Source organism: Mirounga angustirostris, unplaced genomic scaffold (genome assembly GCF_029215605.1).
Source record: "Mirounga angustirostris isolate CCGP_5_RB_7025 unplaced genomic scaffold, mMirAng1.0.hap1 SCAF_2, whole genome shotgun sequence".
Lineage (NCBI taxonomy): Eukaryota > Metazoa > Chordata > Mammalia > Carnivora > Phocidae > Mirounga > Mirounga angustirostris.
The window spans coordinates 79,970,862-79,996,797 of NW_026991710.1; the positions used below are offsets into that span (position 1 = coordinate 79,970,862).

Sequence of the window (25,936 nt, forward strand, 5' to 3'; positions counted from 1 at the left end):
GCATTTTAAATTTTTAGAGCACAAACATCTCCAAATTGAGGCCAAGGTCACTTTGCCAGTCTTGCTTCTACTGTCAGGGTAATTGGTTGTTATGGTGATAGGACTGGGGAAGTATAATTGTGGTAGGGAATAGGAGAGTCGGGGCTGTTTCTGAGGATAGGGCTGAGGTAGAAGACCATTTTGAAATACTGTACTTGGAAGAGTGTTTTGACATCTGCAAGATTCTATAAGCCAAACTAGTTTCTTTATTCTCTAAGCTATCATGGAAACTTAAGTGGCCACAAAAGTTGTATGTGAGTTGTGTGTGGGTAAGGAGAGGGAAATGGATGGTGAGGATCCTAGTGATAACAGACCTCATGATATTTGCTGTTATTTCCACTGTGATACTTACTATATTCTTGAATCCTGATTCTAGCCACTGTGGGTAATATATTGCCTAGTCTAGCTTGGTCTCTAATACCTTCCATTTTAATATGGATTTACAAAGCAATAGAGTACAGAAAATGATAGCTCTCTGGGAAAAATGAGGTTCTAAAACAATGGATGATCATCAAATATTATGAAGATTAGGCAGATGGAAGTCTAGACTGGGTTAGGTGCCTCTGTACATTAAGTCCGCTTTGGGATTTCTACCAAAATATTATAACTGCTTTTATACTTGTCTGCCTCCTTCGCTACACTATAAACACTTTGAGGGCAAGGTATGTATATATATATGTCTTGTTAGCCATTTGCCTAGCACACGGTAGGTACTTACTAAGTATTTAAAGCTAAGTCAATGAACGAATCTAGTAACGTTTTTTAGAGTGGTCAAGAAACCTCACAGATGTTAACAATGTAACTCACATTATGTGTAATGATAATAATCTACTTCATTAGCATATATGTTTCTTTTTTTAATTTAATTTTATTATGTTAGTCACCATACAATACATCATTAGTTTTTGATGTAATGATCCATGATTCATAGTTTTCGTATAACACCCAGTGCTCCATGCAGTACGTGCCCTCCTTAATACCCATCACTGGGCTAACCCATCCCCCCAACCCCCTCCCCTCTAAAACCTTCAGTTTCTTTTCAGAGTCCGTAGTCTCTCATGGTTCATCTCTCCCTCCGATTTACCCCCCTTCATTTTTCCCTTCCTTCTCCTACTGTCCTCCATGCTATTCCTAATGTTCCACAAATAAGTGAAACCATATGATAATTGACTTTCTCTGTTGACTTATTTCACTTAGCATAATCTCCTCCAGTCCCACCCACATTGATGTAAAAGTTGGGTATTCATCCTTTCTGATGGCTGAGTAATATTCCATTCTATATATGGACCACATCTTTATCCATTCATCTTTTGAAGGGCATCTCAGCTCTTTCCACAGTTTGGCTATTGCGGGCATTGCTGCTATGAACATTGGGGTGCATATGGCCCTTCTTTTCACTACATCTGTGTCTTTGGGGTAAATACCCAGTAGTGCAATTCCTGGGTCATAGGGTAGCTCTATTTTTAAATTTTTGAGGCACCTCCACACTGTTTTCCAAAGTGGCTGTACCAACTTGCATTCCCACCAACAGTGTAAGAGGGTTCCCCTTTCTCCACAACCTCTCCAACATTTGTTGTTTCTTGTGTTGTCAGTTTTTGCCATTCTGACTGGTGTAAGGTATGTCAATGTGGTTTTGATTTGAATTTCCTGATGGCTAATGATGATGAACATTTATTGATGTGTCTGTTAGCCATTGGTATGTCTTCTTTGGAGAAGTATCTGTTCATGTCTTCTGCCCATTTTTTGACTTGATTATTTGTTTTTTTGGGTGTTGAGTTTGAGAAGTTCTTTATAGATTTTGGATACCAGTCCTTTATCTGTAGTGTCATTTGCAAATATCTTCTCCCATTCTATGGGTTGCCTCTTTGTTTTGTTGACTGTTTCCTTTGCTGTGCAGAAGCTTCTTATCTTGATGAAGTCCCAAAAGTTCATTTTTGCTTTTGTTTCACTAGCCTTTGCAGATGTATCTTTTTTTTTTTTTTTAAAGATTTTATTTGTTTGACAGAGAGAGACACAGCGAGAGAGGGAACACAAGCAGGGGGAGTGGGAGAGGGAGAAGCAGGCTTCCCGCAGAGCAGGGAGCCCGATGCGGGGCTCGATCCCAGGACCCTGGGATCATGACCTTAGCCGAAGGCAGACGCTTAACGACTGAGCCACCCAGGCGCCCCTGTAGATGTATCTTGAAAGAAGTTGCTGTGGCCGATGTCAAAGAGGTTACTGCCTATGTTCTTTAGGATTTTGATTCCTGTCTCACATTGAGGTCTTTCATCCATTTTGAGTTTATCTTTCTGTATGGTGTTAGAGAATGGTTGAGTTTCATTCTTCTGTATATAGCTGTCTAATTTTCCCAGCACCATTTATTGAAGAGACTGTTTTTTCCATTGCATATTTTTTCCTGCTTTGTCGAAGATTGTTTGACCATAGAGTTGAGGGTCTATATCTGGGCTCTATTCTGTTCCGTTGGTCTATATGTCTGTTTTTGTGCTAGTACCATGCTGTCTTGGTGATCACTGCTTTGTAATATAGCTTGAAATCGGGCAACGTGATGCCCCCAGCTTTGTTTTTCTTTTTCAACATTTCCTTGGCGATTTGGGGTCTTTTCTGATTCCATACAAATTTTAGGATTGTTTGTTCCAGCACTTTGAAAAATGTCATTGGGATTTTGATCAGGATGGCATTGAAGGTATAGATTGCTCTGGGTAGCATAGATAATTTTAACAATGTTTATTCTTCCGATCCATGAGCATGGAATGTTTTTCCATCTTTTTGTGTCTTCTTCAATTTCTTTCATGAGTGTTTTGTAGTTCCTAGAGTATAGATCCTTTACCTCTTTGGTTAGGTTTATTCCAAGGAATCTTATGGTTTTTGGTGCTATTGTAAATGGAATCGATTCTCTAATTTCTCTTTCTACAGTTGCATTGTTATTGTATAAGAAAGCAACTGCTTTCTGTGCATTGATTTTGTATCCTGCCACATTACTGAATTGCTGGATGAATTCTAGTAATTTGAGGGTGGAGTCTTTTGGGTTTTCCACATAACGTATCATGTCATCTGCAAAGAGAGAGAATTTGACTTCTTCTTTGCCAATTTGAATACTTCTTATTTCTTTTTGTTGTCTGATTGCTGTTGCTAGGACTTCCAGTACTATGTTGAACAGTAGTGGCGAGAGTGGGCATCCTTGACGTGTTCCTGATCTTAAGGGAAAGGCTCTCAGCTTTTCCCCATTGAGGATGATATTCCCTGTGGGTTTTTCATAGATGGATTTTATGAACTTGAGGAATGTTCCCTCTATCCCTATACCCTGAAGAGTTTTAATCAGGAAAGGATGCTGTATCTTGTCAAATGCTTTTTCTGCATCAATTGAGAGGACCATATGGTTCTTCTCCCTCCTCTTATTAATGTGTTCTATCACATTGATTTGCGAATGTTGAACCACCCTTGCATCCCAGGGATAAATCCCACTTGGTCATGGTGGATGATCCTTTTAATGTATTGTTGGATCCTATTAGCTAGGATTTTGTTGAGAATTTTGGAATCCATATTCATCAGGGGTATCGGTCTGAAATTCTCCTTTTTGATGGGGTCTTTGCCTGGTTTGGGGATTAAGGTAATGCTGGCCTCATAGAATGAGTCTGGAAGCTTTCCTTCTGTTTCTATTTTTTGAAACAGCTTCAGGAGAATAAGTATTATTTCTTTGAATGTTTGGTAGAATTCCCCAGGGAATCCATCAGGCCTTGGACTCTTGTTTTTTGGGAGGTTTTTGATCATTGCTTCAATCTTGTTAGTGGTTATTTGCCTATTCAGGTTGTCAATTTCTTCCTGTTTCAGTCTTGGCAGCGTAGAGGTTTCCAGGAAGGCCTCCATTTCATCCAGATTGCTCAGTTTATTGGCATATAGTTGTTGATAATAATTTCTAATAGTTGTTTCTATTTCCTTGATGTTAGTCATGATCTCTCCCCTTCCATAATTTTATTAATTTGGGTCCTTTGTCTTTTCTTTTGGATAAGTCTAGCCAGTGGTTTATCGATCTTATTAATTCTTTCAAAGAACCAACTTCTAGTTCCGTTGATCTGATCTACTGTGTTTCTGGTTTCTAATTCATTGATTTCTGCTGTAATTTTAATTATTTCTCTTCTAATGTGTGGCTTAGGCGTCGTTTGTTGCTTTTTCTCTACTCCTTTAAGGTGTAGAGTTAGTTGGTGAATTCGGAATTTTTCTGTTTTTTTGAGTGAGGCTTGGATGGCTATGTATTTCCCCCTTAGGACCACCTTTGCAGTATCCCGTAGGTTTTGGACCGATGTGTTTTTGTTCTAATTGATTTCCATGAATTGTTTGAGTTCTTCTTTGATTTCCTGGTTGACCCAAACATTCTTGAGCAGAGTGGTCTTTAGCTTCCAAGTGTTTGAATTTCTGCCAAATTTTTTCTTGTGATGGAATTCCAGTTTTAAAGCATTATGGTCTGAGAATATGCAGGGAATAATCTCAGTCTTTTGGTATTGGTTGAGACCTGATTTGTGACCCAGTATGTGGTCTCTTCTGGAGAAAGTTCCATGTGCACTTGAGAAGAATGAGTATTCTGTTGTTTTAGGGTGGAATGTTCTGTGTATATATCTATGAAGTCCATCTGGTCCAGTGTGTCATTCAAAGCTCTTGTTTGTTGTTGTTGTTGTTGTTGATTTTCTGCTTAGATGATCTGTCTATTGCTGCGAGTGGAGTATTGAGGTCTCCTACAATTAACGTATTATTATCATTGTGACTCTTTATTTTGGTTAACAGTTGGCTTGTGTAGATGGCTGCTCCCATGTTGGGGGTGTAGATATTTACAATTGTTAGATCTTCTTTTTGGATAGACACTTTAAGAATGATATAGTGTCCTTCTGTGTCTCTAACTACAGTCTTTAGTTTAAAATCTAATTTGTCTGATATAAGAATTGCTACCCCAACTTTCTTTTGAGGTCCGTTGGCATGGAAGATGGATCTCCATGCCTTCACTTTCAGCCTGGATGTATCTTTAGGTTCAAAATGAGTCTCTTGTAGACAGCATATGGATGGGTCCTGTCTTTTTATCCAATCTGCAACCCTGTGCCATTTTATGGGAGCATTTAGTCCGTTCGTGTTGAGAGTGACTATTGAAAGATATGAATGGATTGTCATCATGTTGCCTGTGAAGTCCTTGTTTCCATAGATTGTCTCTATAAATTTCTGTTGTATATCACTCTTGGGGTCTTTCTCCTTTTATAGATTCCCCCCTTAATATTTCTTGCAGGGCCAGCTTAGTGATCACATACTCTTTCAGTTTCTGCCGGTCGTGGAAGCTCTGCATCTCTCCATCCATTCTAAATGACACCCTTGCCAGATAAAGTATTCTTGGCTGCGTGTTCTTCTCATTTAGTACCCTGAATATGTCTTGCCAGGCCTTTCTGGCTTGCCAGGTCTCTGTGGATAGGTCTGATGTTATTCTGATGTTCCTCCCTCTGTGTAGAAGGAATCTCTTCCCCCTAACTGCCCTTAACATGGTTTCCTTGGTTCTAAGATCTGCGAGTTTTACTTTTACATGCTTCGGCGTTGGCCTGTTTTCCTTGATCTTGGGAGGGGTCCTCTCTGCCTCTAAGACAAGAATGTTTGTTTCATTCCCCAGATGAGGGAAGTTCTTAGCTACAAGTTGCTCAAATATATCTTCTAGTCCTCTCTCTCTCTGCACCCCCTCTGGGATCCTAATAATTCTGACATTGGACCGTTTCATGGTGTCACTTATTTCTCTGATTCTGTTTTCATGGATTTTGAGTTGTTTCTCCCTGACCTCCTCTTTATCCTTCTTTTCTATCAATTGGTCTTCTAGATCACTAATTTGTTTTGCCTCACTTACCCTAGCTGTTAGATTATCTAGATTAGATTGATCTCATTGATAGCATTTTTAAGTTCTGCCAGTTCAGCTTTCATTTCTGCCCTTAGAGACTCTATGTTGCCATTAATCGATTTCTCTATTCTAGCTGTTGTCTTCACAACTGCTACCCTGAGTTCCATTTCCAACATCTTGGTTATATCTGTATTCATTTGTAAATCTGTGGCAGAAGTCCCAGTCTCTGCGTCTTTCCTATTTTTGGGGTTCCTCCTCCTAGTCATTTTGTTGAGGGGTGGTTGAGGGAATATACAGAGTCCAAATTATTGGTCACAACCCAAGCAAGATGTACCTGTTTTATGGGGACCTTAGGGTTGTTGGCCTCTTGTTCTCCCAGCCTGTCTTCTGGGGGAGGGGCCTGCCACGCTGTTACTCAGGCAACCCTGTTTGGGCAGAATTGCCCTGCTCCCTGTAGAGGGGGGATGGGCTCAGTTAAAACTGGTTTTGGGGGCCTTTTGTTTTCTGGTGGCTTTCCCTGGCAGCTTTCCTCCCCCCCACCCTTTTCTCCCTCCTTTCCACATTATGCAGCCCTCCTCCTTGGGAGAAGCTGTGAAATTTGGGAGAGATGACCCTCATCTCCACCCCCAAGGTTATGGCATCTATTCACTGAAACTGCTTCAGGCCTAAACTGATCAATACGTGGCATGGCATTCATCTGGCCAAATTAATTATGTCAGATTGGTTCAGTTCATGTGAGCCTTGGTACTTTTGGTCTTTATTTTGAAGTGGGGAGGAGAGGTGTGTGGAGAGAAGAGACTTCTGTGTTGCTCTTCTATAAGACATGGAACCGGTATAGCCATTTTTCCTCTGTGGTACAAGCTCATCTGATAATGTCAACACACAGAAGAGGAGAGAATTGTGAGGAGAGCTCAGAGAAATGGAGCAGGAGCAGGAAACTACTCATGAAGCTCAGTATACTTTCACATTTTACAATTATGTGAATTGTAAGCTAATACATTCGTCTATTAGAATATAATATTGGAGTATACAGTAGTTTCTGTTACTAGCAGTATGTCCTCATCTATACAGGTTTAAAAATAGATTTTCTGTTTATTAAATAATTCCAGCATATGGTATAGAATTTAAAAATACAGAAACCAGGGACACCAGGGTAGCTTAGTTGGTTGGGCGTCTGCCTTTGGCTCAGGTCATGATCCCAGGGTCCTGGGCTTGAGTCCCGCATGGGGCTCCTTGCTCCACGGGGTGCCTGCTTCTCCCTCTCCCTGACGCTCTCCCTGTTTATGCTTTCTCTTTGACAAAGAAATAAATAAAATCTTAAAAGAAATACAGAAAACATTTTTATTGTAATTTTGTTATTTTATAAAATTTCTATCATGCCATGTAAATGTAGCTTCCTTTTTAAAAAATGTATTTTGAACATCTACCCATGATGTTAAATATTTTTAAATGATATTTTTAATGAATTTATGATGTTCTATTGGATGGCTAGACCTCAATGATAGTTATCTATTGTTGGACATTTCTTAATTACAACTTAATTTAAGTTGTGAGCCATTCAGCTCTATCTCCTTTGGCCAGGGTTACAGTAATATCAGTTTGAAATGACTCCTTATCTTTTTTCCTTTTTTTATGTACCTTTTTGTTGTTTGTTTTTGTTTTCCTGGAAAAGTAGAGTAAATTTTACATCACATTGACTTGTTTGCATTAAGTATTACTTCCTTAAGTGCATTTCTTGGATCAATCTTTTTTTATGATGCTCCATTAGGAAATGATTTGTTTATTTGAGAAACAGTGTATAATCCTACAGGTTTACAGTAAATATTAACAAATTAAGGACTTTAAAGAATCCTACTGAATCCTACAGATGTCAGATCTCTTTAGCTTTCTTTATGTTTTCACCTAAGGTATTTGACAGTAGGGTGGAGATGGGTCTTTTACTGAAAATACTCCTTCACTGTGCTTTATATAACCTCATTGTCTTAATTCGCAGTGAAGAAATCTACATTTACGTGGCACCTGGGTGGTTCAGTCGGTTAAGCTTCTGCCTTCGGCTTAGGTCATGATCCCAGTGTCCTGGGATGAAGCCCCGCATCGGGCTCCTTGCTCAGTGGGGAGCCTGCTTCTCCCTCTGCCTGCCGCTCCCTGTGCTTATGTGTTCTCTGTCTCTCTCTCTCTCTGACAGGTAAATAAAACCTTGAATATAAAAATCCACATTTACTATAGGGGCCATATTTTCAGTACTTTCAACTTTTAAGTGAATATTCTGGTTATATACTCAGCTTTTACTGTAATCATTAAAATACTTCCTTCTGGTGTTTACTTTCTCAGTAAATATCTTTTATTTTTTAACCACAGAACTCTTAATTTTTTAACAACTATTTTATGACCTAGTTAGTTGTAATTGTAAAGAAAGTAATCAAACTAGTAGATCTCCCTACTTACTCTTGCAGTGCTTTCCAAACACATAACTTCTCCCACTCCCACAGCTTTCATTATCCCTGGAATTGAAATGACTGCAAGACTATCAAAATCATTTATTGTAATTTTATAAAATGACTGTCACAACTTACTCTTTTAGGAAGACCTGTTTCTGATGGTGAGTCATTGTGTAAATGGGTCTTTGTTCTGCCCTCTTTCTTTTCATGACTGCTTACATTTTCTTTCCTGCATCTCATGTTCCTTTTCTTTGCTTAAAATCCTTGTTGGAGAAGAAAGATTCTCACCAGTGAAAGAAATGCTATTTTATTCATTTCGCATTCCCTACTTCATATACTTCCATTTTCTTTTAGAAACATTCATTTTTTGTCAGCCCTTACTTTAATCTTCTTATACCCAGCATATTCTTTTTACATGTTTTAAATCTATTTTAAACCTGCTTCACTTTCTCTATACTTAGTTCCCTTTCTTTCCTTCAATCACTGCCTCAACTTATCTATCTCAAAATACTATACATCCCCTTATCACTCAGTTGTATTACTTCAGTTCTTACTCCTGCAAAATATGTCAAATAAAAATATTTCTCACAAAATACCATGGTGAATCTAGTCAAGGTATTGTCATCACCACATATCTTTAAATAAGGTGTGGTAGGAAGAGCACTAGACTGTAGGAACCAGAAAAACTGGATTCTTTTTCCTTTTCCAATATGATCTTATCATGTGGCCTTATTTGTAATGTGAAGAAAACATGACCTATGATGCTGTCTAACATGACCTTTTTAAAATGATGAGATTCAAAATAAATAGATAAATAATGAGATAATATGTTTGAAATTTTTAAAAAATGCTCTCAATATAAATTTAAGGTGGTGGTTATATTGGTCAGATATCATTAGAAAGATTGAATGGCTTTTAATTAACTATCTTTAAGTGAGGACACAGACTCTGAGCAGGAATTACCTAAAGTAGGGAGTGGTGGCCTTTCAGAGAGGAAACGTGCAGTAGGGTGGTATAATATTAGAATAATTTGTATTATTACAAGTAATTTAGTGTGGCTAGAGTATAGGATGTCAGTGGGGGAGTACCAGGAGATAGGTTGGGAAATATGACAGATGTGCTTGACTATTTCATTAAATGTTATGGTGGATCATTTAAAGATTTGAGTAGAGGAGTGACATGAAATTCATTTCCAAAAGTTTGTTACCACTGTAGATGGCAGATGGGGGATGGGAGTTGGATTTAGGGAGACTCTTGAGGAGGCTACTGGATTTAATAAGGGTCAGAACTGAGAACTTAAAGTGACATGGATGTAGAAAGGATGGATACAAAAGAAGCTAGTGAGATGGAATCTATGGAACCTGTGCTCTGATTTAATGTGGGTAGTAGAAAGGCACTACTAAAAGTGACATGTTTATGATCATTCTGGGGCTTCTGGCTTAGATGGATTCCCTGTCATTCACTGAGAGACTAGAATGAATTTGAGGGGAAAAAGGGTAAATTTGATTTGGGGAATATTAAATTTAAGGTATTTATGGCATAGCCAAGTGCAAATTCTTTGTTTTCAGTTGGATAAAAGAAGAGAGGATTTGGGACTTGTCTCTGTGGTACTATGCCCACATTTGATGAAATGGTGCCCTGCATTTGGGTTAGATGACCTAGGCGTAGGGTCAGGTCTTTTGTTACACCATATCCTAAAAATCCACCCTTGAGTGGTAATACATAGTTCCCTAGGGAAGGAGACACTTGGCCCTTTGAGCCATGAGTCATATTCCTGGTCCTTGCAGTCAATCCAAAATGTGAGTCTTTTCTTCATAGTCTGTCATAAGGATCCCTTGGACATATAATGTAAAGATACCAGTTTATTGTTCCTATAGCTCTAAACACTTTTTATTACTCTAAAACAATACTATCAATCTAATCTAAATACATTTTTAATCTAATAGAGTTATAGTAATAGCAGTCATTATTTTTGTTTTTCTAACTTGGAGTTTACTATAAAATGGTTATCAGATGTTTTCCATTAATTTATTCTCATGTAGCCTACCTGCTGACATAACATCATAAATTCAGCTTATCTTAGTAGCATACCTGAAAACCTCCCCTTGGTGTTTAACTGTAAAGCCAGTTATTTTAACGTATTTACTTAGCAGCTTTGTTGGGAACTTTAGTCTTTCTAGAAGGAATTATGGGTTCCTTGTCATTCCACTTGCTCTCTTCCACTGGGTTATTTATTGGCCTTGAGAAATTCTATGAGTAGTGCTTTAACTTCTCCTAGATGTCATTGTATGGCATTGTATCCTGGCTTCTTGATTTACTCTTCTTTCAAGTTTCTCTGACCCGATCGCCCACTTTTCTTGTTCTTTCTTTCACTGGCAGTTTCATAACTAAGTTGCCTCCTTGCCATCAAGAGGTCAGGTGGAGTGTGGACATAGGACTGCAGGGACAGAATGAGTGCTTGTAGAGCTGCAAGGCCACTGTGATGGATAAGACTCCTGCAGTCACTCCCACAGATATTACTGTAGAGTAGCAATTGTCCTTCATATATGGGTCCTTCAAAATTCAAGGTCTGCCAGCTGTCTTTAATTTGTAGGCATACTCAAACATTTTTATGACCGCACCTAAATGTGAAGGGGGAGAAAGATGTTGAATTGATTCCTACAAACATTTAAAAGAGCGTAGTTAAGGGCGCCTGGGTGGCTCGGTTGGTTAGGCAACTGCCTTCAGCTCAGGTCGTGATCCTGGAGTCCCAGGATCGAGTCCCACATCGGGCTCCCTGCTCAGTGGGGAGTCTGCTTCTCCCTCTGACCCTCTCCCCTCTCATGCTCTCTCTCACTCTCTCTCTCTCAAATAAATAAATAAAATCTTTAAAAAAAATAAATAAAAGAGCGTAGTTAAAATGTCAATAGTAGTCTGGCTAAAGATAATGAAAAGTCTACCTTTAAAAAAAAAAACTGATCACAGTGCATGATTTCTTTACAAGTAGTCATTTAAATTGCAAACACTATCCACTGACTACTTCTTAATGTTCATTTAAAATTATTTGAAGAGTGCTCACAGATATCTGAGAACATCTTTTAGTCACAGATAAATACACCTTTTGAGATGCAATAGAATGCCAGTGCAGAAAGTATATATGAAATGAGACTGAAACTTTGTAATTATTTATTGTACAGGGCATTTTAGTGATAAGCAGTATTTGGTTATGTTTCTGTGCCAAAGGAAAGAAGATAATTCTCAGCTGTTTAATTTAAATTTGAAACTTACAAAGAAATCCATATGCTAGCTGGTTAATAGAATTCCTGTTAGATTTTTCTAAATTGTATACCAGGTTTATATGAAAAAAAAATTGTTTTTCCCTTTTATTTCTCTGCCAATAGCATTAAAAAAATACTGTTCCCAAATCTTCATTCATTTTAGTATAGCTATTTTCCCAATTTCTTGGATTGTAAACTGTGGCAAGACGCATCAGAATGTAAGGCGTTGGTATTGTTTTTGTTTCCTTTTCCCCCCTTGCCCCTAGTGTTTAGCTCTGATGTTAAGTCATTCTTTCAGTTATGGTTAAGATGAGACATGCATGGGTGATTTGCACTTAACTGCTCGCCTCCACACACACAAATGCCTCAGCTTCACATCTAATCATGATTCATGCCTTATGCCAGACTCTTGCTGTCATCCCAGCATCAGCAGATGGTGGGACAAGACCCCTGGGGCAGTCTGCCCCAGCATTCTGGGGTTATACATCTTCTGGTAGCAATGGTCAGAAAAGGAAGGATTTTAATATGGCAAATTGAGTTCAGTTCTTTTTGGCTTCTTAGGGGAAAAAAATCAAGTAATGGAAATTTGGTGTCCGATTTTCAGGTGGTATCTTAAAAACTTATTTTTTAGTCCAAGAAACACAATAAAAGCAAAACATCACATTATATTTTATACATATATAAAATTGTCCTTGCTGAAAGGACAGCTTCTGTGTTTAAGTCCCATCATGGGTAGTTTATGTTTGTAATAATCTGAATTATGAGAAACATAGAAACTGCACACAGAAGGGTAGGTTTCTCTATTCATGCTTAAGTTTTCTGTTCTAAAAAAACAAAACCAAAAACCAGTGGATGCCAGGTAAAACACATGTCAATTTGTTAGTGTCATAGAATCTGAAGTAGCTATTTATTCTCTATGATTAGTGACTTTAGACAAGTTTACTTCATTTTTCTGGGCTCTGTTTCTTCACTTAATAAATAGCGTTATTTTAAAGTATCTCCAAAATTTCCTTTTTATTTTACTACATAAATATAAGAAACTAAAATAATATTTGCTGTATGAAAATGTACTAGGCTTATGATAGCAACAGGAAGTGCATAGATGGAGTTTCAACATGGGATAATCTTGGTTACTTCATCTATAGTACTAATGTCTTAGGTGAGCACACAGATAACCAGTTGCAAATAACTTGTTTTAAGGTAATAAATCCATGGAAGTATAATTTTCCATATAGCTTTCTATTTCTTCAGAACCATTTCACAGTTCCAACTTCTTTTGATAATGTTAAGAGAGTGTTAAAGGTTCTTTAGCTCAGAATCCTGCATAGTCAAGGGGTGCACAGAACAGTGGTTTTTAACTTTTTTGACCAGACCCTATAATTAGAAATACATTTTACATGGAGTAGTACATGTGCATACATGTAGTTCAAACCAAAGTTGCACTGTTTTACCTTATTATGGGCAAAATTTTTTTCTATTTTGTTGTTGTTGCAGATGTTAATTTTGTTTCTCTTTGTAAGAAATTACTGGTTCTTGTTCACCAAGCCAGAGTTCCTAATGGATTGGGACCCACAATTTGAAAAACACTATACTAAACAATCAGTACTTACTATAAAGAAATACATTATTGGGGGGGGGTAGACTCTCAAATTATTAAAAATGATTTTCCTATTCTGTGTTGATCACAACAGCTGCCATTTACTTAACAAGCAGTCTTTAGAGTTCCCTCTTAATTTGTATGTATATCCAAAGGATGTAAAGGATATAGGGGACTGAATTTAAATTGGATGTTTTAATGAGCTTTATAACTCTCTAAATACATGCCATTCCTCTTCATTGTTTAGAATCAAATAGTAATTTTAAGTTTTATTTCCTTGAGTTTTTCTTTACTTCCATCATCATTCCAGTGTTCTTACTGTCTTTTAATAGGTCATGCTTTCAATAACAGGTACATGAGTGGCTTGGTTTCATAGAAAAGTTATTTGTATTTTAACAAAGAAGAGAAAGAAAGAAGTAGGGGACTCTTATATTTCTATATCAACAAATAGAGTTCTGAACACCATGGCCTTATTGCTGTTTACTATTTCTCTTCTTCATTAGTGGCATTTGAATGGGTTATATGAAAAACATAGTAGTCATGGGAACTATATAGTCTCCTCTGTATGATTCCATATGAAATGACATAAGGTGAGTTTTTTGCTCACTTAACTGTCATTAAAAATTACTATAGCATTGTAGGAAACCATAGAAATTACATATATAATGATATTGCCATTAAGAATTCAGAAGGGAAGTAGAAAAAAAGCATTCCTAGTCTGAATAGACCAGATTAGAACTAACATTGAAGAGTAAATATGGTGTACAAATGGTATATTCAGAAAAGATTCCTTTATAATCTGACTTTCGATAGACAAAACATTGTATTAGAAAGTGTTTTGTGCAAATAAAAACTCAAGGTAAAAGCAGCTTGTTTTTAACTGAAGATTATAAATATATATTTATATAAATGTATATAGATAAAGTCATATTACTGTTGAAGATTTTCATTTAAGTTCTTTGTATGTATCTCTTTCAGATATGGAAACGAGTGAAAAAATCCAAGGAAGTGGAATACTTCAGCTGTTTGCAAGTCTGTTGATTCCACAGTCTTCCTGCACAGCCAAAGTAGCTAACATCATAGCAGAAGTAGCCAAAAATGGTGAGGCTTTCCTCAAGAACTTTTCTGCTGGGAACATCTTCAGTTTTACACCTCACTTGTCAGTATGTTTTATTAATTTATGTTTTAATTTTGTAGATTAGACATTGTCCATTTCTTTTTATTTCTCTTTTCTTTGACTTTTTACCATGTAATTGTTGAAAATGACTATAGTTATAGTCATTCTATTCACATTTCCATTCCTGCAGAGTAGAGTTAAAGGAAAGCCACACCTGTGTCATGGATGTCTTTGGTAATAGGATTCTTGAGCTTGCCACTGAGTCATTCATCTTAATTGTCACGGGAGAGCTCACCTTTTCCAGTGTGTATGTTGGTTTGTATTATACCCAGATAAATTTCCCCTTCTTTTCAGGGAGGTGGGGGGTCTGACCTATTCTCCTAACATTGGCACCTGGCACCTGACTGCAGCACTGCAGCTGGAATTTATGTTCTGTTTCCTGCACTCACCTACGTGGGACACATTTATTTCTTAAATCTCTATGTAAGAATACTATGGAAAAACAGCAATGACAGCAAAATTTAGATTGTGTAATAGCTAATCCATCCTATTAGAGATGGTTTCTATCTAATGAGAGATTCTTTGGAAGAACTGTATTTTACCAGAAATATCTGCATGTGTTTTTTTTTTTTTTTTTAAGATTTTATTTACTTATTTGAAAGAGAGAGAATGAGAGAGAGAGAGCAAGCACATGAGAGTGGGGAGGGTCAGAGGGAGAAGCAAACTCCCTGCCAAGCAGGGAGCCCGATGCGGGACTCGATCCCGGGACTCCAGGATCATGACCTGAGCCGAAGGCAGTCGCCCAACCAACTGAGCCACCCAGGAGCCCCTGCACGTGATTTTAATTCAGTTTGAGAAAAACACTGACTTCTTAAAGCAGTTTTTAAGCATAAGGGAAGGCCATACTTAATGTAATATCTTTAGCATGCCTCGATTTTTGAAATTTGGTATTATTTTTAGGACTTTTATTTTAGCAATTTGCATATATTATAAAGAGAAGAAATTTTTAAAATTCTGGCTTCATTTGTGTAATCAGTATGGCAGGTGGCATTGTAAAGTACCAGTATGTGTTGTTTTTTGGCCCAGTAAGACAATTTGTTCATGTGTGTTACCAAAAAAAAAAAAAAAAAAAAAAAAATTGCAGTGGAATTTTTTCATTTGTTTAGAGGTTCTCAAAATGTCTTTCAGATTCCAATGAGGTTCTGTATTGGTAAATCATTTTTTGGTTGTTAAATGAAAATTGGCCACTTGTTGTTTGTATGTCATGTGTAAGCTACTGTAATTACATAATCATTATGCTGTGCTTTGGATTCAAGCTGGTCATAACTGTTCAGATTCCTAGTGGTAGGGGAGTATTTAGTGTACTTCAAGCAGATTTGAACTGCTCTGAATAGACAGTGATTATCTCGGGATAACAAAGAACTCCTGAAGCAGATCTAGTTTGAGAATGGAACCCCTCTAGACGGTATTTGTTAACCTAGACCAGCGATTACCTGCATCTATTCTTAGATGCAATACAGCTTGATTTTTAAGATCAGGTGGTTCAATTTTTTTTTTAAGATTTTATTTATTTATTTTAGAGAGAATGAGAGAGAGCATGAGAGGGAAGAGGGTCAGAAGGAGAAGCAGACTCCCCGCCGAGCAGGGAGCCCGATGCAGGACTCGATCCCAGGACTCCAGGATCATGACCTGAGCCGAAGGCAGTCGCCCAACCATCTGAGCCACCCAGGCGCCCCATAATCACCTCTTATCTATCTCATTTCATGGTTCTTTGAGCAGCTCAAAAAAAAACTAACATTAATACTCTATTCACATGTCAAATGCTTCCTAATATGAAATAGAGCCTGCTATTTCCTTTTTTTTTTTTTTTTAAAGATTTTATTTATTTATTTGAGAGAGAGAGAATGAGAGACAGAGATCATGAGAGGGAGGAGGGTCAGAGGGAGAAGCAGACTCCCTGCTGAGCAGGGAGCCCGATGCGGGACTCGATCCCGGGATTCCAGGATCATGACCTGAGCCGAAGGCAGTCGCTTAACCAACTGAGCCACCCAGGCACCCCTAGGTGGTTCATTTTTTAACTTCATGGGAATTACAGTATACATTTCCAGAAATCAATTTTTTTTCTTAAAACCTTTTTAGAATGAGTCTACATACTAATTATAACATAGATTCAGAAATTTCGGATAGTAAATTTTTGTGAAATGAATTTTCATTCCTCTATGATCTTACTTAATAATATCAGTCCTTACAATACTTTGTCACAGTTTTGTGATAATTCTCCTGCTATAGGTTGCTGCTAGTAACACTCTAATGGATGACAGCTACGTTGTAAAGACATAATAGAATTTTTAGAATTTATGCTTCTAATCAGAGGCTTGTTATGGCATATCACTAACCTCTACTGATTAAAATAAATAGAATACATTTAAATACTTATTTCTTGCTTAATCACCACATTGTGTTTGTAAGTGATTGGCTGAGAAAGTGAATTAGAATCTTCTTTTAAAAACAAATAATATCTTCAGAAATATAGCATGATCCAACAGAGTACATTGATTGGGCTTGTCTTCTTGTTAGGAACTTGACAATGAAAAAAAGATTATATGAACCAGAGTTAAAAAGAGATTGGAAGTTGATTTGTTCATCTTCACTCTGCTGCACATTTTATGTAACTACAGGGGAGAAATATTAGCATATACTTCTTAGATTCAGGTTAATCTAAAAATATAATTACGTTTACACTTGCACATCCAGAAAACCCTCTAAAAATCAACATACCTGACTGTACTAATGTTCAAAATCCAGAGGATTAGCAAGAAGTTTCATGGGCAGGTTTAATGTGGGAGCATAGCTATGAGCATAAATTATAGGATTATTTTATAATAATTATATAATATTTTATATTTTGTAATATATAATATAATAATTATAGTTTTATTTTATGCACATGAGAAAACAGGTTAAATATCTTGGCTGTCTTTACAGCTAGTAGGTGGTACAGCTGCGATTCAAACACTTAGGTGATAATAGTTGGAATTTATGCTTCGCTTTGTGTCTTCTGCTTTACTTCTCTTCAGGAAATGAGATTTTATGATAGAAGTGGAAAGTGTACTAGTGGTCTGAATGCAGGGTTAGCAGCATATGACCTGAAAGATTAGGCTGATAAATGAAGTTAAAATGTGTAAAAAGCAACAAAAGGTGAACTACTTTGTATCTCTTCATCTAGTCCTCCAAAACAATAGTTGCCTGCCTTGGACCATCAGCATCAGATTCACTAAAAACTGATTAGGATACAAATTCTTGGATCCTCCCACTTAGACCTACTGAATCAGGAACTCTAGGACTGGGACCTGCCTGCCGTCTGTTTTAACAAGTCTTCCAGGTGATTCTCATGCCTATAAAGCTTGAGAACCAAATTGCAGTCTAAAGTAATACAGAATCAGTAATTTGGATCAATATTATGCCTTTTCCCCCCAGTCTGTGCTTTATCAGATTGTAAGTGTTTATGAAACTTTTCCCCTAGAATGCTCTGAACAAAAGAGTTTAAGTGTACACCCAGGATGAGCTAGAGAGGCCACCACTAGAAACAGGGAAGTCTCCTGCTTTGTCTTGTAAATTTATTTGCTTTAATTTTGTCCTCTACTCCATAACAAAGATATGTTTATTTTAGTATTAAATATATGTATGCTCTAGAAAAGTTGTTGAATAAAATTGATACTATCCCCCCAACCAGAGAAATTCACCAGGTTGTCAGGTAGCTAGCTTTAAGTATACCTTGATATTGCAGTGTTGGAAGTTTAACCTCAGTCATTTTGTAAGAATTAGTTACAGTTACCAGTATTGACTTTTATTTTTTAACAAAAGGCAATACAGTATAAATGAAAAATGTCAATTCAGCAACCTATGTATAAAAGTCACTGGTTCTTATGTATTCATGCCTCATAGTTGTCCTTGTTCTTCCAAAAAAAACCATAAAAAGTTAAGAGTTAATAATAATAGGAAGCTTATTAGAGAAAATTCAAACTCTGAATATACATTACTATTTAGTCTAACATTAAGGTAGACTCTAACACTCAGTGTTTTTATTTGGCTTATAGAGTTAAAAAAGTTTTAATAAAATAGATTTGGGTGCTTCAGGCAGCTGAAAATGGGGAAAGTATGTATATGTAAGGCTTTTAATATTTGATAAGCAGATTATAAAAAGTAGATTTTATAAAAAAACTATTTTTGATTTTCATCACAGTGCTGTACTTCATGATGATGCTGAATGAGTATATAATTCTAGTAGATTTGGGAAAGTAAAAGCAAAAAAGAAAGGAATACTGGATTCAGAAAGAAATAGAAATATTCTATCAAGCATTTATTGAGTGTTTCACTACAAAGGAAAAAAAATACTCTTCAGTAGAAATCAACTTTATGTTAATGAATTTGGGTTGATATTGAGATAGAGCAATGCCTATTCCTTGAACCTCTATATTGAATTTCTATATTGAAGTCCACACATTATGCAAAAAACAAAATGAATTTTATCTTGTATAGACACACATAGAAGCATACAAGTACTTAGTGGTTTCTGCCTTCTGTTGCATAATGGCTTCCACTGACTTTGGTTTCTTCACTCACTATCATTCTGTATGTATCTTACTTTGAGCCTTAGCCTGACAGTCCTTCCCTCATTCCCCAGGAACTTTTCGGTTCTCCGGAGTTCAAATTACCAAGAGAGGATCTGACTTTTTTTTTTTTTTTTTTTTTAAGTTCATTGCTGTTGTCCTGTTTAGCAGATTTTTTGAACTAGAACATCTGATAGGCTATTGGCCACCCTGTATATAGTCTGGACTCGAGTCAGAGTCTAACCAGCTATGATCAGGTAACAGGCTTATGTAGTAGGAACTAGGGATGTGGGTAGTGGCAATCCCTTTGAACAAGGATGACTGTCACAGCCACTCATTCTGTAGCTTCTATAACATTATATATATAATATATATAAATAAATAATATATAATGAAATATATTTTAAACATATTCCTTATAAGTTCCTGGTATGTTTTTATATCTATCCATGTAAAGTAGGTAACTTCATGTCTTTAAAACTAGCTAAAGGGCGCCTGGGTGGCTCAGTCGTTAAGCGTCTGCCTTCGGCTCAGGTCATGATCCCAGGGTCCTGGGATCGAGCCTACAAGAAGCCTGCTTCTCCCTCTCCCACTCCCCCTGCTTGTGTTCCCTCTCTTGCTGTGTCTTTCTCTGTCAAATAAATAAATAAAATCTTTAAAAAAAAAAGAAAAACTAAAGAGGGCTGCACTCCTCAGTTAAAAAGCAAACTGACTGAAAATCAGAAGGTTTTAGAAGGGAGTTTACTTTTTCCAGGGACTGGCAGTATTGCCTTTACATTGAAAACTGAGGAATATATTAGTTTTATTTTACTTTTATGTGCTTTTTTAAAAAAATTGAGGCACAATTGACCTATAATATGGTGTTTGTATGCTTTTGTATAAAAAAAAACAGTTCAGAACAGTTTTATTTGATTCTGCAGTTTTTCTGTATTATTTATTCTCTATCATTTCAAGAATAACTGGAACTATTGATTGTACCATCAGAATTTTGAAAGATATGTTGGTATCATATAGACCATTAGAGCATCAAAGCAAAGAAAAATAGTAGCTCATCAGTGTTGCCATCACCTGAAGAATAGCAACAACAAACCAAACAAGCAAAACAATAAAATATAATAACAGGTTCCATTTATGAAATAAGAGTGCAAATCAGACTATTCCTAAATTTCTTATTTTAGTAGTTACGTCACTGTTGGAAACTAGGCATAGGGAAAGGTAGGAAAGATAATGAATATCTATCTTTAAATTGATTAATTTGAGTTGGTGACATGTTATTTTAAGATTTGAAATATATAAAGATCCTAAAGTGATCATTAACTTAAGAGGTAGACAAGTAGATTGATGTGTCATCCCCTATAGAAGATGGTCATTGAATTCTTGAAAGTATGTATAGCATAAATCGTTTTCCCAATAGGGAAAACTCCCAATAGGGAGTTAAAACAAACAAACAAACAAACATCAACAGTAGACTTGAAGATTAACTTTAGAAGTAAGAAGTACTTCTTAAATCTTGGAAGTTTAAATTACAGAGAGTTTTCAATAATACAATGGTAAGTAAGTAAGAGATGTAATAGGAATGCAATCCTTTGTTTAGGTATAGAGGAATACCTCTGTGATTCATAGCTATGTCATGGGGAAAAGAAGTTGTTTCAGTGGTAACAGCTCACATAACGGCCCTATATGATGTGCTCTAGGAATTTGAAAATGAGGGAAAAAAGAGAGGGAAGATTTCTTATGATGGTACTGGTGGAACAAACTAAGGAGTTGACTGCCTTGAAAGTAATAGTGAATAGACAATGATTTTTTTATTTAGTAGGATGGGTTATAGGTTGAGGAATTAGGTCTGTGTTGACTAAGTTCCTTGACTAGTACATCCTATAGTAAGTCATGATGTCCAAAATGATAGTTCTCATATTATTTGGAGAACTTGCATTAATTGGATATCATTATTATCCTTTAATTTTGTAGTAGTCCATCATGAGACACTGTAAAAAAGTTTTTATGTCTAGTCATCATGACTATGATATCATTGGGGGACAATAAATTTGAGAAAGATTTACTATAGAACTAATGAAAAATGAGTTGGAAGTATAAGAAAACTTAACATTTGGTACTTGAGACCTATGAATGTGTGGGTATAACAGCAGATGTGAGTGATCCATAAAAATAAAGAGTAGGAATTAAGGAATAGATTATTTTACTAGGTCTTAGCCACTGAAAAGGACCTATAATTTGTTTTTTGGTTTTTTTTAAAGATTTTTTTTTTTTATTTATGTGACAGAGAGAGACACAGCAAGAGAGGGAACACTGTGACTATCACTCTGAATGGGAGAGGGAGAAGCAGGCTTCCTGCGGAGCTGGGAGCCCGATGCGGGGCTCGATCCCAGGACCCAGGGATCATGACCTGAGCCGAAGGCAGACGCTTAACAACTGAGCCACCCAGGCGCCCCAGGACCTATTATTTGTAATGATACACTTGAACCTTTAAAAAATATTTCGTCTTTTTAGAGAACATACAGTGAAAAAAGAGAGCGAGAACATGTGAAAATTTGCACAATTTGATGGCTTAGTTTATAACTGTAGTACTTTAATTATCACGTTCATGGAAAGAACATTGCCAGTGTTTCCGTCATCATATATTGCTTCCCAAGCACATTCATTACTATGAGAAGATAGTGATCAATTAGGTATAATGAAAGTTAATTAAAAATCTTTTGGGTTGGGGCGCCTGGGTGGCTCAGTTGGTTGAGCGACTGCCTTCGGCTCAGGTCATGATCCTGGAGTCCCGGGATCGAGTCCCGCATTGGGCTCCCTGCTCGGCGGGGAGTCTGCTTCTCCCTCTGACCCTCCTCCCTCTCGTGCTCTCTGTCTCTCATTCTCTCTCTCTCTCAAATAAATAAATAAAATCTTTAAAAAAAAAAAAAATCTTTTGGGTTTATGACAGAGACTGTCAACAAAGAAAAATATGACCCCACTTATTTTGTGTACTTATTTCACTAAGTATTTAGTAGAGTTATAATGGTACTTTTGAACAGAATGTATTCTTCAAATGGTAAGCCATCTTAAACCTTTTAATAGTAGGTAGGTATTTTATTAAAGGACATGATTATGTAAATTGTGAATTTTTAGATTTTTAATTACCTATGTCTCTTATTTTCAGAATTTATGCGTATTCCATGTGTGGATGCTGGATTGATTTCACCACTGGTGCAGCTGCTAACTAGCAAAGACCAGGAAGTGCTACTTCAAACGGGCAGGGCTCTAGGAAACATATGTTACGATAGCCGTAAGTGTTGAAATATCAATGATACACTTAAAAACTTTTTTTTAAGAATTACGGTTTTGAGACCAATTTCACTTTTAGTGTTAGCACTGTCTTTTTTAGACTAAGACACTAACATGAGCCAATATGACTTAGTTCTGCTTACTCAGCAGAACCAGTAGAAATTTGGGTCATAGCATTCTTAACTAGGAAGTTAAGGAAATGAATTCTTTTCCTCTGCTATCACAAATAATACTTTTGGAGGAAAGTAAGTCAATTTCTAAGAAATTGGGGCTTTTAGTTTTAGAAAAAATACATATTATCTTTTCAGTTAGATTTTATTGAAGTTCTGTCTCTGAATGAGAATGCTTATGAACACAGTTTTTTAAAGTATCTAAGCCTGTCCAAATAAATTTTTAATTACTTGCAATTCAGTATATCCATTCATAAAAACCATCATCTTCTCAAAAGTTACATTGGCCCACTGCATTTGCATTGACTCCATTCCTATTTGTCATAATGTCACACTGTCATCCTCACGACCTTCTATAATACACTGCTCTGCCAGATAGAGAGAAAGCAAGAACTTGGGTATGGGTATATTACAAAATTTTCTACTTCTCCTCTCCACATTTATGTAAATAGAATACAGAAAAAGCTTGAGTATATTCAGTTTAATTAGCCTTATCCTGGATTTTCCTTAGACTTATATTTTCTGAGCCAAAAACACATACTTTAACACTTACCTTTAAAATCTCCTAGGAATTTAGTTCTATTTATTTAGGATAACTCTTACTGTTTATTTTCCCCATTGATGTCATGCACGAAAGACATAGCCCTTTTATAATAGGCAGTGCTTCAAAAAGTTATTTGTGCATGTAAACCAGATAGAAAATAAGGTCATGAACATACTTATGGTAAAAGAAAGAAGTAGAAAAAAGACTGAAACTACAACTTTTCAGTTATAATTTGTAGCATTAATGGTAAGGCCAGCCTCATTTATTCTTCTTTCCTTTTTCTGGAACATTATATATTATATCTGAGGATGTGGATGTCTTAATATGAATTTTAGCTTATAGCTCCTAGTCCCCAATACTGGTTATAAATTTATCTACTGTTCCTTCATTCCTGTGCCTTTTATCCTAGGATATTAGCTTTACTTATAAACTTCTGGTACTTTATGTTTATAACTTTGCATTATTATATAGGATTTTTTTAAACATCATGGCTTATTATAATATTAGCTTTCCAGAGTGAACCATTTAAGATATATTTTATATGACTAATTTTAACAATATATACTAAAAAAGCCTCTACAGAGTTATAGTCAAAGATTGATGGCATGTATTTGGAGAGCATTGATCATTACTATGTTTATTCTTATCCTCTGTGTATATTACTAGAGCTTAAGTCTATCATAAGTATTCTTTAATCCTTGTTCTGTTTAATTATTCTTAAATTATGCATTTTTTAACCATAGGAAATAACTGTTTTGAGTACTTTTTTCCTGGACTTTCCCTTAGTTTTGGCACAGTACAAGAAACACTCATACTGATCTCTTGTCTCATTGCTGTGATTTTTATGGGCACAGAGTAATTTATTTCCTGTGTACTCTAAGGAGCCTTGAAGTTAGGGTAATAAATGTGTAGTTAATAAGATTATCATTTTGATGAAACTAAAGTCCATTATTATAGTGTTTATCGTATCTGCTCTGTTCTTATGAGGTATACAGTATAAAGTCTGTGGATGTGCTTTAGGCTATGAAGTTAATTTTTTTGTTTCATTTATTTATAAATATTTATAACCACTTCATTTTCACTTAATTCAGTGTAATTTATAGTTAAGTAGAAAATTAAGCATAGCAAATACAGGCCATTTTTTATACTTGTAAACCTTGTTGAAGGAAAATGAAGTTAGTAGTCTTAAAAAGGAATGATTTATTATTGTAAGTCATGTGAAAAATGTGTTCGTTGTGCCATGCTATCTTGTGCATATAATTTCCATAAGCCTGTATGCTTTCTTTTCCTTTCATTTGAAATTAAATCTCTGTGAACTTCTCAGTGATTTTTTCAGAATAATTGTAGGGAAAGTATAGCACTTTTATTTGAATTATAAGAATGATATTTTATATCTGTAAATGATAATGCTGTGTGGCTGATTTGTGAATTTACTTGAAATGCATTTCTCATTATATTTTGTGACAATTGGGAGTTTGAAAGAACCCAGAAATTAGATTTCTCTTTTTAAAAAAGTATTAATAGCTTCTATTTTAATAATTAACCTTATTCCCTCTCAAGAATGTAATGCTTTGTTCTTAAAAGGAAGATTGAAAACTCCGCATGACACCTTTATAAATACAAGGAATCTTTTTCTTATAAGTAACATATGTTTTAAAATTCACATTTGTGTTTTATCAAACTTTCCTGTCAGACTAATTAGTTTACTTATATTTTATGATGTACTCCAAATGGAGAATTTTTTAACATAGGTTTATTCAGAATGATACTGGGCTTACAATAGATATGAAAGCCAATGTATGCAAAAAGCACCAGAAGGCATTCACTATTAGAAATAGAAATTTGAGTAATATATATGTATTTTATGGATTTATATTTTAACCCTTAAAAAGTAAAGCAGTTGCTAGCATATTTCAGTTAACACAGTTTATTTGAAAGGAGGAGAGCTCCAATTGTAAAAGGAATTACACTTGCCATAAAATCCATGGAAATCTTTTGAAAAAAGTAGGTCAGATTTCAGTTTTACCAGCTTTGACAGTACCCATTTTAGGAACTCTTCCGAATGGAAGGAAACTCTTATATAACATCAGGTAGCAGGCTGATATAACTGCTAAATGGGTCGGAGTGAGGCTTTGTTGCTGATGAACTGTTTGAATCCCAGTCTCTCTCTTGCATATAGAGATGAAAGAATCACTGGGTAAGAACATTTTTCATTTAAAATGTCTGGTCTTTTTTCTGTTCTCCCAAAGAGCCAGCAAAGGTACTTCACTTATGGATTTCTCTTTCGAAGTATCCAAACAGACTTCTGATAATAAGCAACATTTTAAAATAGCTCTTTTGCCTTGAACTTTGCCAAGTAACTCTTTTTATAAGAAGTTTGACATCCTTTAAATCAAAGATCACAGAAAAATTGTATTTCAATTTAGAAGGAATCAGCAAAGCTTTGTTGGGGATACCTTGGGGAATATAATTTTAAATAAAGAGAAGTAGTATTAAATTTCAGAATTGCATACCTTCAGCCTGTTTCATTATACATTTCTCTCAGAGGTGATATTAAAAAGAAAGAGTTCTTTTTTCCTCCTTATTTGGCCATCTCTGTAGTATTCCCTTCTTTCAGTGATTAGTTTTGTTTATATAGCTGTGCATATTTTAAATTGCTGATGTAGTTAAATGGTCTTATAGTACTAAAGAGCTTCACGTTAAATTCCCATGCTGTATTTATAATTTGTAAAGATAAATTGGTGATTGGAGACTGAGTTTTCTGTTTGCAGATGTTACTGCTTGAGGTCAGGAAATAATAGATATTAGATATACTTGTTCAAAGTTATTTAGTAGGGCCTAGAAGAAAATGATTAGACAAAATTAAATATTTGTGTCTTCCAGAAAAATTAATACACAATTCAAATTAATACATATTAAAATTAAGCAAATAATGCCTGTTTACAAAAAATAAAATTAATGCTTATTATGTAATTAATACTGTTATTGGAAAGATACACACTTAGGGAGCTTATATAATATG

General features: G+C 35.8%; 1 protein-coding gene across 7 annotated transcripts in view; it reads left to right on the top strand.

The window, feature by feature from the left end:
• RAP1GDS1 (Rap1 GTPase-GDP dissociation stimulator 1) overlaps positions 1-25,936 on the top strand; it is a 157,441-nt gene that overhangs the window by 49,973 nt on the left and 81,532 nt on the right. For 5 of the 7 annotated variants that reach the window (XR_008506558.2, XM_045880717.3, XM_045880720.3 and 2 more), the window contains exons 3-4: positions 14,167-14,289; positions 22,076-22,201. Coding sequence is in view for 6 of the 7 variants with exons in the window: in XM_045880717.3 (XP_045736673.1) it covers positions 14,167-14,289; positions 22,076-22,201 (249 nt within the window). In the remaining variant the exon portion in view is untranslated. Of the gene's footprint in view, positions 1-14,166; positions 14,348-17,297; positions 17,688-22,075; positions 22,202-25,936 lie in introns of those variants that run through there. The other 2 variants (XM_045880721.3, XM_045880724.3) reach the window with 2 other exon arrangements.